This window comes from Amblyraja radiata, chromosome 15 (genome assembly GCF_010909765.2).
Source record: "Amblyraja radiata isolate CabotCenter1 chromosome 15, sAmbRad1.1.pri, whole genome shotgun sequence".
In the NCBI taxonomy this organism is placed as follows: Eukaryota; Metazoa; Chordata; class Chondrichthyes; order Rajiformes; family Rajidae; genus Amblyraja; species Amblyraja radiata.
The window spans coordinates 54,135,522-54,149,321 of NC_045970.1; the positions used below are offsets into that span (position 1 = coordinate 54,135,522).

Genomic DNA, 13,800 nt, shown 5'->3' on the forward strand with positions numbered 1-13,800 from the left:
ACAGTTCGTGATGAATGGGTTGCAGCCCTCCGGGTCTCCAGCGTTGCGCTCCGGGGTTCCCACCCGGGGCTCAGGTGATGGTCCTGGCGGACCGGGAGCTGGTGCTGTCGGAGCCGGAGGCGAAGCATGGGGTGTAGCCTGGGCGAGGGTGGTCATCAGCTGTTGGACCTGGGTGGCTAGTGCAACCAATGCTTGCTCCTGGTTTGACACAGCCTGTCGAACCTCGGAGTTGGAGGCAGTGAGCATAGCTTCGTGCTGCAGGAGCGTGTGCTCAATCCTCTCGAAGCGGTTTGACGGAGACGTTGTGTGCGCTGAGTCCATTGTTGGCCAGATTGTACTGTAACGGGTATAGCTTGGACCCAATAGCAGCACAGAATCAGGCAGGTATAGTTGGTAACGAGCTTTATTACGATACTGTAACACAGAGTAGTAACACAGGAATGGGTACACCGTACTCACACAGAGGCTCAGGATTGAGCGGGGGTTCCAAAGAGGGGCAGGCAGGAGACGTAGTCGGGGTAGCGGAAGGTCCGGTCACCAGGACATCCAACACACGATGCAAACAAACTAGCGAGGGACAGACGAAAGGAGAGTCGAAGCCAGGCAGGAAGTCGGGAAATCGCTGGAGAGTCTTGCATGAATGCTGAGAACAAACTGGCACTGTGTGCCTGGTGAGGAGAGTCTATATACCGGGTTAATAGGTGATCAGAGACAACTGAGTGCAACAGGTGAGGAGAGTTGGGCTGATGAGAGGGGAGTGGCAGGCAGGCAGGTGAGGAGAAGGAGGGACCGGTGGAAAAGTACTGGGAGGTGAAGTGGATGAGAATGAGGAGAGGGCAGACTGTGACAGTATCCTGCCTGCCAGGGATGCAGCTGCCACTTTGAGAACCACCCTGTTAAATGTTTATTGGTTGGCATTGTGCTGTCCCGCTCCTTATGAGCTACAATTTAATTCTACATCTGAAATAAATCAGATGAAATTCTACATCTGAAATAAATGGGATGAAAGACTCATCAGGGTTACGGCTGGGTATGACTGGAGATTACACATTAAAAGGTGATTTCAATGAGATATGTGTCATTTTGAGGAACTACAGAAGAAATACTCAGAGGCCTGGAGAAAATCTTTATGGCACTGGGATAGAGTGCAGTCATTAAGCAGTACACCACAGTAGGAACAACATTCAACACAACCCAGTGACCAAGACCTTGACATTACTAAATGGCCATCATCTATGTTCCTTCACATACTGTACCATTACAGAATTATAAAGTATGCCATCAGGTCAGGTTCATTATTGTCACATGTACCAAGGTACAGTGCAAAGCTTTATTTTGCATGCTGTCCAATTAAACCAGATAATATTACATGTCAATACCATCAAACCAAACTCAAGTACAATAGGTAAAGTGAAGGGAAAAATCCAGAGTGCAGAATATAGTTTTCAGCATTGTAGTGCAGCCGTTCCAGAGACAAGGTCCAATATTCGCAATGAGGTCGAGGGGAATTAGACAGTTCCCTAGTCTATGGAAGGTTCTTCCTGATTCCAAAGGAGAAGAAGCTGTTCCTGAGAATGGTGGTGAGCGCTTTCAACTTTCTGTATCTTCTGCCCGAGTGAGGATAAGAATGAATGGCTTGGGTGGGAAAGGTCTTAGATCATGTTGATTGCTTCCCCCTCTTCCCCCACACACCCCCATCCCACACACCGCCCCTCCCCCACACACCCCTACCCTACCCTACCCTACCCCCCGCCCCCATACACCCCTCCCCCCAGCCCCCTCTCCACCCACACACACTGCCCCTCCCCCACACACCCCCATACACCTCCCCACCCCCCCCAACCTCCACCCCCTACCCCACACACCACACACACCCTATTCCGCCCACCCCCCCTCCCCACAGCCCCTCCCCACCACATCCCCTCCCCACACCCCCCTCCCCCAAACCCCCTCCTCCCACTACAACGCCCTCACAACACAGACCCCCACAACAGCCCCCTCCTCCACCCCCCCCCCTCCCCCACACCCCCCTCCCCCTCACGACCCCCTCCCCCACACGACCCCCTCCCCCACACATTCACACACATCCCCTCCCCCACACATACACCCCTCCCCCACACATTCACACACATCCCCTCCCCCACACATACACCCCTACCCCACATACCTCCACCCCCCGTTGGGGAACGGGTTGCGTTGGGGGACCAGGCTCTCGTGTGACTTGGACCCAACGGGTCCCACTTAGTCTAGTTTTCCTTTAATTTCCCTCCAAATTAAGTTCTTCCACACAAACAAAGATTTAACATCAAAGCTAACATTATTAATGTCAGGTAATAGTTAAGAATTATAACTAATTAAAATAATAGAATAGAATCAAAAGATAGTGACAAAGATGAATTAAAAACTTAGAAATCAAAATTTCAAAATATTTAAAATGACATTCATTTTTAGACAGATAGATCTATGATTTGCAATGTAATTGTGGTGATGCATGGTGAGCAGATGTTGTTACCTTTTATTGGAAGGGCACATGTGTGAAAGAAACACATCTATTTCATTCTTGATTATAATTTGCAGTGGGTGAATGTTATGGGGCAGGTAGTGGGCTATGGTCATTGCCCATGCATCCACAAATACTACTTTGATGCCCGCAAACATCGTTCTCAATACTAAATGAAGTTGAAAAGTGAACCAGTCACTGTAGTTAAGAATTACATCTGGTACATAGGTCCGTACATTCCCAGTCTTTATAACGACCACCGTATCTGGATTCCTGGTGAGCAGCTGTAGAATCGATCTTCGAATATGCTGCAACCTTCTGATGTACACTTCTGCTGGGAAAGTGCAGAAATGGGCACAGATACCAATGATAATAACTGTGTCTTTCCCTCCGTTAATTTCATTCAGTTTATTTGAAATGTAGTTCACATGCTGGATTGAAAAAGGGACGAAATAGATTGGCGGGCCATGAGTCAAATATTGCAGCATGATGTTGTTTTGCATGTCGAAGGCCCAGTGAGGGCCAGCCGCTTTTGGATTGCCAAGGTCAAATATTCTAATACCTAAACAGAAAAATATCTGAACACTTAAACTGATAAGTCACAATATTGGTAATGTTAATATTGAAGAAACTAGGATGGGCACTTCAATCCAAACAACATCACACCAAAGGGAGCTGTCAATTTACCTGCCACCCAAGGTAAAGGTTGAACAAAGGGAGAGAATTTTCACAGTGGGGATGGTGGGGAGGACAGTATCTGTAATGGGCTAAACAATGTCCACCACTTACTGCATCCTCCTTCGTTCTTGAGCGTTTGATGTATCAAACTAAAAAGTGATGCAACCATCTTTATGCACCCCATCTAACACCGCCATTGCACCAGAGGCATCTATATTCCACCTAGGCTCCATAGAGGATGTACTTGGTCAGGCTATTGGGAATTATCCACCCTTAAGTGCTTTAAAACCATCAATACCTTCTCTTTGATAAATCATACATGGTCCAAGACATCAACATCTATGTCCCAATTGCTTAGCTTCCACGACCTTCTCCTCAGTAAAAAAACTGATTAGACATTTTCATTTAATACCTACCTCAACTCTTGTGGCACTACACAAAGATGGCTATGCTAATATCTAAGGGGACCTATTCCCTCTCTAGCCTCCCTTTTCCTCTTAATACACCTGTAGAATTTCTTGGATTTGCCTTTGTCTTGACAGCCAGATCATGTCCTCTTTTTGCCTTTCTGATTGATTTCAGTAAACTTCTGCGCTTCTTATACTCACTGAGGGATTTGCTTGATCCCGACTGCCTATAGCCGATATATATCTCCTCAAATGTCCTTGCATCTCCAACCTTGGCTTTGTCCAGGGACCCCGACAGTCCTTTCATCTGAGACGGAGGTTCACATGTACTTCTTCTAACCCCACCTACTACATCTGGTGTTCCCAATGTGGGCTCCAATGTACATCAGTGAAAGGAAATGTAGACTTGGCGACTTAACATACTTGTTATACTTGACGAAACGTAGACTTGGCGACTTAACATACTTGTTATACTTGACGAAACGTAGACTTGGCGACTTAACATATTTGTTATACTTGACGAAACGTAGACTTATTTTGCTGAATGCTTACACTCAGTCCACTGAGACCGACAGGATATCCTGATTGCCAACCATTTCAACACCCCTCCCACTCCCACACTGACCTTTCCGTCCTGGGCCTCCTCCATTGCCAGAGTGAGGCCACTCACAAATTGGAGGAACAGTGCCTCATATTTCACTTGGGTAGCTTACATCCCAGTGTTATGAATGATGACATTAACCAGTTCCCCCGTCTCCACATTGCTTCCCTCTAAAGATCACACCTTCCCTAGCCAACAATGGGCCTACCAGGGTACCGCCCTGTCTGAGGGTTATTTGTGGCCAGCCCTGATCGGTCCTGGTCTTTTCTTGGCTCCAGGTCTTCATAACACCTACCCCTACTCTCAGCCTGAAGAAGGGTCCCCACTCAGAATGTCACTCACCCTTTTTCACCAGAGATGCTGCCTGGCCCACTGAGTTATGCCAGCACTTTGTGTCTATCTTCTTCTGCACTTCTACAAGCTGCCCAATTGTTGTCTTCAGTAAAGTCCTCTGCAGTAAGCTGTCTCCTACCTACCATTTCTCCCTGTCTGGCTACAAACTACATACTGTATGCCTGGTGACTTGCTAGATGCAAATACCACATCTGACGCACACATCTACGGTATTTAAACTGGTGACAGTGAATGAAAGATCAAGTGGTGGTGTGATTCCATCTCAGCTGTCTAGCCTTGTCTAGCCTTGACTTCTTAGCTGTCCAATAAGAGAAAAAGGAGGTTTGTACTGGGGAACTATCTATACCATTGTAAATTAAAAGAAATTGTAGATTGAGGATCAAGTGGGATGTGAACTAAAGAATTAGGAATGACATGATTAGGAATGAGAAGGCGAGTGGAACATTACAGATGAGGATACACTATCACCAGGATAATTCCTGGGATGGCGGGGCTGTCATATGCTGAGGGAATGGAGTGGCTGGGCCTGTATACTCTGGAATTTCAATAGAGATGAGAGGATATCTTATTGAAACATATAAGATTATTAAGTGTTTCGACATGCGAGAGGCAGGAAACATGTTCCCGATGTTGGGGGAGTCTTGAACCAAGGGCCACAGTTTAAGAATAAGGAGTAAAGCATTTAGAATGGAGACGGGGAAACACTTTTTCTCACAGAAAGTTGTGAGTTAGTGGAATTCTCTGCCTCAGAGGCGGTGGAGGCAGGTTCTCTGGATACTTTCAAGAGAGAGCTAGATAGGGCTCTTAAAGATAGCGGAGTCAGGGGATATGGAGAGAGGGCAGGAACGGGGTACTGATTGTGGATGATCAGCCATGATCACATTGAATGGCGGTACTGACTCGAAGGGCCGAATGGCCTACTCCTGTACCTATTGTCAATTGTCTATCTGACCTTGACTATGCTCCTGAGGTCATATAATTTTCTACACCATTGCGTCAGGACCCTTGGCATTGCACTTCTCTAAAACACTTCTACACCCATCTCCGCCCTGTTCCACACTATTTCAGTAAGATGATTGTCTACAATTACTTTGGTTCATTTAACTGATCCACTTGCACTCTTTTCGTACCACATTTAAGACTGGCTACTCACACAATTGCTGAAATTTCTAATTTCCTTTCTCATTTAACTCTTTTCCTTATTTCAGTTTTGTACTTGGATATAACACGGATAGGCAAATAAGCCAGACAAATCTGTATAGAGTGATAAATCACACTAACCTGGAACAAGTGCAGTCAAGTATTGAAACCACTGACGCATAGTGGAATCTCCAAATAAATGAACCTTTTTCCTACGAAGGCATTCGGTAACTTTTGCAGGAGTGTTGAAGCTGTGAATATTGCAGGTCAGGGACATCCACTGGTCCTTATAATAAAAGCCAGATGGTGTAGCCATTGGTTTTCCCCGGATGCATTTGTCAAGAACTGTGGCTGAAAATAAGGGGACAAAGAGAAACATTTTGCCTTTGGCTATCAATACATTTTTGAGTGGTTAGGTATAATTTCCATGGACAGAATGTACAAAGTAAACTAATCTGAGCAGTACATGAACAATCTTGTGTCAATGAGGTTGGCAGCAGGCCAGCTGGGTGAATAGTTCCTTTGTTAAGATCCATTAACCAGAAATGAATTTCTGAAAGCTGGGAGGGTGGCTAATTTTGCACCATTATTTGAGAAAGGCTCGAGGACAAATCAGGGAACTACAGGCTAGCGAGCCAGCTGCCAGCTGCCAGTGGTGGGAGAGATGTTGGAAGGGATTCTACGGACAGAATTGGTGAGAATAGTCAGCAAGGCTTTGGTTGCGGGAAACTGTGTCTCATGAATCTGTCAGGTTTTATTCGATGTCAACAAATGACTGATGAGGTAAGGGCAGTGAGTATTCTCTTTATGGACTTTAGCAAAGCCTTTAACAAGATCACACGTTGGTAAGCTTGTTTGCAAAATCAGATTATATGGATTCCAAGGTAGGCTAGACATTGGATTCAAAATTTGTTTGAAGGACAAAGGGTAGTTGTGGAGGTTGTTATTTCTGATTGAAGGTCTGTGACCAGTTGTGTGTGGCCGGGGACAGTGTAGATCCACTGCTGTTAGTTAATATTGTTAGTAAATTTATACCTAAATTGCTGATATGGTGGACAGTGAGGAATACTTACACAACAGAGCTAATTTTCTCCATATTCTACTGAATCACAGAGCTTTAGAGCATGGAAACAGATTCTTCGGACTACTCTGTCCATATTGATCATTCTGGGATTCTGAGCTAGCCCCATTTGCCCACATTTAGTCTATAACTGTCAAAACACTATAACCTTCAAAACTCCTTAGATTCTGGAGTAGTTCCTGAGGATTGGAGGGTAGCTAATGTAACCACACTTTTTAAAAAGGGAGGGAGAGAGAAAACGGGGAATTACAGACCAGTTAGTCTAACATTGGTAGTGGGGAAACTGCTAGAGTCAGTTATTAAAGATGGAATAGCAGCACATTTGGAAAGTGGTGAAATCATTGGACAAAGTCAGCATGGATTTACGAAAGGTAAATCATGTCTGACGAATCTTATAGAATTTTTCGAGGATGTAACTAGTAGCGTGGAGAAGGGAGAACCAGTGGATGTGTTATATCTGGACTTTCAGAATGCTTTCGACAAGGTGCCACATAAGAGATTAGTATACAAACTTAAAGCACACGGTATTGGGGGTTCAGTATTGATGTGGATAGAGAACTGGCTGGCAAACATGAAGCAAAGAGTAGGAGTAAACGGGTCCTTTTCACAATGGCAGGCAGTGACTAGTGGGGTACCGTAAGGCTCAGTGCTGGGACCCCAGCTATTTACAATATATATTAATGATTTGGACGAGGGAATTGAATGCAACATCTCCAAGTTTGCGGATGACACGAAGCTGGGGGGCAGTGTTAGCTGTGAGGAGGATGCTAGGAGGCTGCAAGGTGACTTGGATAGGCTGGGTGAGTGGGCAAATGCATGGCAAATTCAAGAATATCAAATTATGAGAGGCAGCAATAAAGTGAACACCCAGTATTTATCCCAACTTAGAGGATTCTAAAGTTAGAGAGCAAAGGGTAAGAAAGATCTCAGAGGCATATTTTTCACTCTGGAATGAACTGCCAGAGGAGGTGACAGAATTGCTACTTTAAAATTTCATATCACCAAAGTGATTAGTGGCAGGTTAACCAATAGTACTTCAAGCCCATACCTTTCCTGTTCAAAAAGTTAACACCTTCATTTATTGGTACAGTTGCTGTTGAGAGCTGGCTCGGTGAACTCAATGGAAGAGCTGCACTGACTAGATGTATGTTGGGTGATGATCTGCCTCCACTACTGATGGTCCACACCAGGAAAGCGGGTTCAGTTCCAGAAAAATGCAGTTTTATCTTAGATTATATTTTCAACCATCTATTAAAATTATAAAAATACAATTGGCAACCATATCTCCAATAAGAATAAATGGATTGTATTGGTTGAGAAGTGACAGGTGCATAATATTGAATCAATACTAGCCCTGGAAAATAATACATTTTGCTGAATAAATTATAATTTAAATGTTCTTCAAATTCAAGAAAGAGCTACATGTTCTGTAAAGTTATATTTTGTTTGTAAGGTCTGCATATTTATAGTGAGGAACTGCTTCACTATTCTATTATTATTTCCTCCAATACACTAGACTATAATTTTTTTAGACATGATTGAAAATGATCTTACTTGGTTGAGGTGATGGCTCTACGATTATATAACCCAAGGCACAGGGTATTATGGACATCTTGACATTGACATTTCTGCAAATGTTAATACCATTCATTAAGTCACTGTGTCAATATAAAATTCATACAAAGGACAGTCCAAGAAAGTCATCAAATAATCTACTTATCCAACCTAGCACATCGCAATTAACATAGTTTCCACAAGTTTAGCTTCAAATGTCATCTTCTAAATATTATGGAACCTGTAATTTAGCAAATCCATCTAAATCCAAATTGATCTACATTAAATTACATTTCTACTGGTAACAATTGATTTTCTTAAAATATCAGACTCTGTAACTAACAACTAAAACATCAGGTTAGAGGATAATCAGAGATTATTCACAATTGAAGCAAAACTCATTTTCTAGAACAAGGTCCGAAGCCTGGCAGGTCACAGCTGTTCATGCACATGTGGGTGACAAAACTTCTCATATCCAGTCATTGTTCCAGTAACTCATTTACATTTTTATAGTCTGCTAAGAGAAGAGTCTCTTTCTATTTCCTCCTCCAGGGCCTTCATAATTTAATCCACTTCAAATAAATCATCACAATCTGTTCCATGGAAACAACTGAATTGCTGGTGCCTCTGGCTGCTACAAATGTGAGAAGTGCATCCAGGTACAGCTCCTGAAGGACCATGTTGGGGAACTGGAGAAGCAAGTGGATGACCTCTGGTTCATCCGAGAAACTGAGTCGTTCCTCGACAAGTCCTACAGTAAGATTGTTACACCTGAGGTACTGGAAGAGAGAAGGTGGGTGACGGTGAGAAAGGGAGGGAAACATGGAATGCCAACGTCCCCGGGTGTTGTACCTCTTGTGAACAGGTTCACCCACTTAGAAGCTGTCGGGACATAAGACGTTATTACACCGAGCGGCGGACTGGCTTGCGAAGCAAAAAGGGCTGTTGAGCCAAAACCAAAGAGGCCAACGTCAGGCAAAGCCATTGTAGTGGGAGACTCCATTGTGAGAGGTACGGACAGGGGTTTCTGCGGCAACAGACGGGATTCGAGGAAGGTGTGCTGCCTTCCTGGTGCCAGGATCCAGGATGTCATGGACAGAGTGCAGAAAATCCTCAAGGGCAAAGGTGAACAGCCGGACGTGGTAGTGCATGTCGGCACAAACGATGTCGGAAAGAAGGGGATGAATATTCTGCAGCGTGACTTCAGAGAGCTTGGAAAAATGCTGAAAAGCAGGACCTCCAGGGTTGTTATCTCCGGTTTGCTTCCAGTTCCTCGTGCTGGCGAGAGCAGGAACAGGGAGATACGGGACCTGAATGTGTGGCTGAGGAACTGGTGCACGGGGCAGGGATTTAGATTCTTAGATCACTGGGATCTGTTTTTGAGTAAGGGGGAACTGTACAAAAGGGACGGATTGCATCTAAACAGGTGGGGGACCAGCATTCTGGCAGGCAGGTTTGCCACTGCTACACGGGTGGTTTTAAACTGAATAAGGGGGGTGGGGTGTCAAATGGGATAGTCGCGGATGGAGTTAAAGGGAAAGGGTTTCTTAAATGTGTGAGCAGAGAGACAGAGGGGTGTAAAATGAGGGTAGAAGCAATAGGTAGCAAGGTGAAAAGTAAAAGTGGCAGGCAGACAAATCCAGGGCAAAAATCAAAAAGGGCCACTTTTCAACATAATTGTATAAGGGGTAAGAGTGTTGTAAAAACAAGCCTGAAGGCTTTGTGTCTCAATGCAAGGAGCATTCATAATAAGGTGGATGAGTTGAATGTGCAGATAGCTATTAATGACTATGATATAATTGGGATCACGGAGACATGGCTCCAGGGTGACCAAGGCTGGGAGCTGAACATCCAGGGATATTCAATATTCAGGAGGGATAGACAGAAAGGAAAAGGAGGTGGGGTATTGTTGCTGGTTAGAGAGGAGATTAACGCAATAGAAAGGAAGGTCATTAGCTTGGAGGATGTGGAATCGATATGGGTAGAGCTGCGAAACACTAAAGGGCAGAAAACGTTAGTGGGAGTTGTGTACAGGCCACCTAACAGTAGTACTGGAGTTGGGGATGGCATCAAACAGGAAATTAGAAATGCGTGCAACAAAGGTAAAACAGTTATAATGGGTGACTTCAATCTACATATAGATTGGGTGAATCAAATTGGCAGGTGTGCTGAGGAAGAGGATTTCTTGGAATGTATGCGGGATAGTTTTCTAAACCAACATGTAGAGGAACCAATGAGAGAGCAGGCTATTCTAGACTGGGTATTGAGTAATGAGGAAGGATTAGTTAGCAGTCTTGCTGTGCGTGGCACCTTGGGCAAGAATTACCATAATATGGTTGAGTTCTTCATTAGGATGGAGAGTGACGTAATTAATTCAGAAACAAGGGTTCTGAACTTAAAGAAAGGTAACTTTGAGGGTATGAGACGAGAATTGGCCAAGATAGACTGGCAATTGATTCTTAAAGGGTTGACAGTGGATATGCAATGGAAGGCATTTAAAGACTGCATGGATGAACTACAACAATTGTTCATCCCAGTTTGGCAAAATAATAAATCAGGGAAGGTAGTGCATCCATGGATAACAAGGGAAATCAGGGATAGTATCAAAACAAAAGATGAAGCATACAAATTAGCCAGAAAAAGCAGCCTACCAGAGGACTGGGAGAAATTCAGAGTCCAGCAGAGGAGGACAAAGGGGTTAATTAGGAAAGGCAAAATAGATTATGAAAGAAAACTGTCAGGGAACATTAAAAACTGACTGCAAAAGTTTTTATAAATATGTGAAGAGAAAAAGATTAGTTAAAACAAATGTAGGTCCCTTGCAGTCAGAAACAGGTGAATTGATCCTGGGGAACAAGGACATGGCAGACCAATTGAATAACTACTTTGGTTCTGTCTTCACTAACGAAGACATAAATAATCTGCCGGAAATTGCAGGGGACCGAGGGTCAAATGAGATGGAGGAACTTGGTGAAATCCAGGTTAGCCGGGAAGTGGTGTTAGGTAAATTGAATGGATTAAAGGCCGATAAATCCCCAGGGCCAGATAGGCTCCATCCCAGAGTACTTAAGGAAGTAGCCCCAGAAATAGTGGATGCATTAGTGATAATTTGGGTGAGGGTGAGAGAAAACGGGGAATTACTGACCAGGTAGTCTAACATCGGTAGTGGGGAAACTGCTAGAGTCAGTTATTAAAGATGGGATAGCAGCACATTTGGAAAGTGGTGAAATCATTGGACAAAGTCAGCATGGATTTATGAAAGGTAAATCATGTCTGACGAATCTTATAGAATTTTTCGAGGATGTAACTAGTAGATAAGGGAGAACCAGTGGATGTGTTATATCTGGACTTTCAGAAGGCTTTCGACAAGGTCCCACATAAGAGATTAGTATACAAACTTAAAGCACACGGTATTGGGGGTTCAGTATCGATGTGGATAGAGAACTGGCTGGCAGACAGGAAGCAAAGAGTAGGAGTAAACGGGTCCTTTTCAGAATGGCAGGCAGTGACTAGTGGGGTACCGCAAGACTCAGTGCTGGGACCCCAGCTATTTACAATATATATTAATGATTTGGACGAGGGAATTGAATGCAACATCTCCACGTTTGCGGATGACACAAAGCTGGGGGGCAGTGTTAGCTGTGAGGAGGATGCTAGGAGGCTGCAAGGTGACTTGGATAGTCTGCGTGAGTGGGCAAATGCATGGCAGATGCAGTATAATGTGGATAAATGTGAGGTTATCCACTTTGGTGGCAAAAACAGGAAAGTAGACTATTATCTGTGTGGTGGCCGATTAGGAAAAGGGGAGATGCAACGAGACCTGGGTGTCATGGTGCACCAGTCATTGAAAGTAGGCATGCAGGTGCAGCAGGAAGTGAAGAAAGCGAATGGTATGTTAGCATTCATAGCAAAAGGATTTGAGTATAGGAGCAGGGAGGTTCTACTGCAGTTGTACAGGGTCTTGGTGAGACCACACCTGGAGTGTTGCGTACAGTTTTGGTCCCCTAATCTGAGGAAATACATTCTTGCCATAGAGGGAGTACAGAGAAGGTTCACCAGACTGATTCCTGGGATGTCAGGGCTTTCATATGAAGAAAGACTGGATAGACTCGGCTTGTACTCTCTAGAATTCAAAAGATTCAGGGGGATCTTATAGAAACTTACAAAATTCTTAAGGGGTTGGACAGGCTGGAAGCAGGAAGATTGTTCCCGGTGTTGGGGAAGTCCAGAACAAGGGGTCACAGTTTAAGGATAAGGGGAAATCTTTTAGGACCGAGATGAGAAAAACATTTTTCACACAGAGAGTGGTGAATCTCTGGAACTCTCTGCCACAGAGGGTAGTTGAGGCCAGTTCATTGGCTATATTTAAGAGGGAGTTAGATGTGGCCCTTGTGGCTAAAGGGATCAGGGGGTATGGAGAGAAGGCAGGTACAGGATACCGAGTTGGATGATCAGCCATGATCATATTGAATGGCGGTGCAGGCTCGAAGGGCCGAATGGCCTACTCCTGCACCTATTTTCTATGTTTCTATGTTTCTATGAATTTGATTCGTTTTTTGAAGAAGTAACTATGAAGGTTAATAAGGACAGGGTTGTAGATGTAGACTATATAGACTTTATCAAGGCCTTTGTCGCAGGTTAACCTAAGTCTGCTCTAGAAGAGTGGACCGCTTGGGATCCAGGGAGAGATAGCTAACTGGAAACAAAATTGGCTTCATGGTAGGAAGAAGATGGTGGTAGAAGGTTGCTGTTTGGACTGGTGGTCTGTGAATAGCGGTGTGCCTCAGGGATCAGTATGGGGTCCATCGCTGTTTGTCATCTGCTTAAGATTAGGTTGAGAATTCGACCCAGCGCCGCCATTCATTGTGATCATGGCTGATCATCCCCTATCAATAACCCGTGCCTGCCTTCTCCCCATATCCCTTGACTCCACTAGCCCCTAGAGCTCTATCTAACTCTCTCTTAAATCCATCCAGTGACTTGGCCTCCACTGCCCTCTGTGGCAGGGAATTCCATAAATTCACATGATAAGCGAGTTTGCAAATGATACTAAAATAGGTAGTTTCATAAACAATGAAGATGATTATCAAGAACTATGGCAGGGTGTTGATCAGCTGAGCAAATGTGCCCAGGGCTTGCTAATGGAGTTGAATGTAGTTAAGTATGAGCAGCTGTATTTCTCTATTGTAGCCACATGGCTAGCAACTAAACATCTACAAAGCAAGTCATTGTGAGACAATTGTTGTAAATAATCATTCCAGAACAGAGGGTAGTCACAAGCGATGGTAGATGCCGGAATTTGGACCAAAAAAATAAACTGCTGGAAGAACTCAGCAGGTCAAGCAGCATCTGTGGAGCCAAAGGAATAGTCGTCTCAGATTGAAACTGATGCAGGGTCTCAAACGTGAAACATAGACTGGACATTATTTTCCATTTGATTATTTCACACATGCTCAGCTCATGGTCTATAAAGTTTACCGAGAAG

At 44.3% G+C, this 13,800-nt stretch overlaps 1 protein-coding gene across 1 annotated transcript; it reads right to left on the bottom strand.

Moving 5' to 3' along the window:
* Positions 1-2,444: 2,444 nt before the first annotated feature.
* LOC116981397 (NXPE family member 3-like) lies at positions 2,445-8,357 on the bottom strand. The gene is made up of 3 exons (XM_033034448.1): positions 8,316-8,357; positions 5,822-6,031; positions 2,445-3,062 (listed from the first exon to the last, which is right to left on the bottom strand). The coding sequence occupies exons 2-3, from the start codon at positions 5,994-5,996 to the stop codon at positions 2,509-2,511; spliced, it is 729 nt and encodes a 242-aa protein (XP_032890339.1). The 5' UTR covers positions 5,997-6,031; positions 8,316-8,357; the 3' UTR covers positions 2,445-2,508.
* Between the last annotated feature and the right edge of the window lie 5,443 nt (positions 8,358-13,800).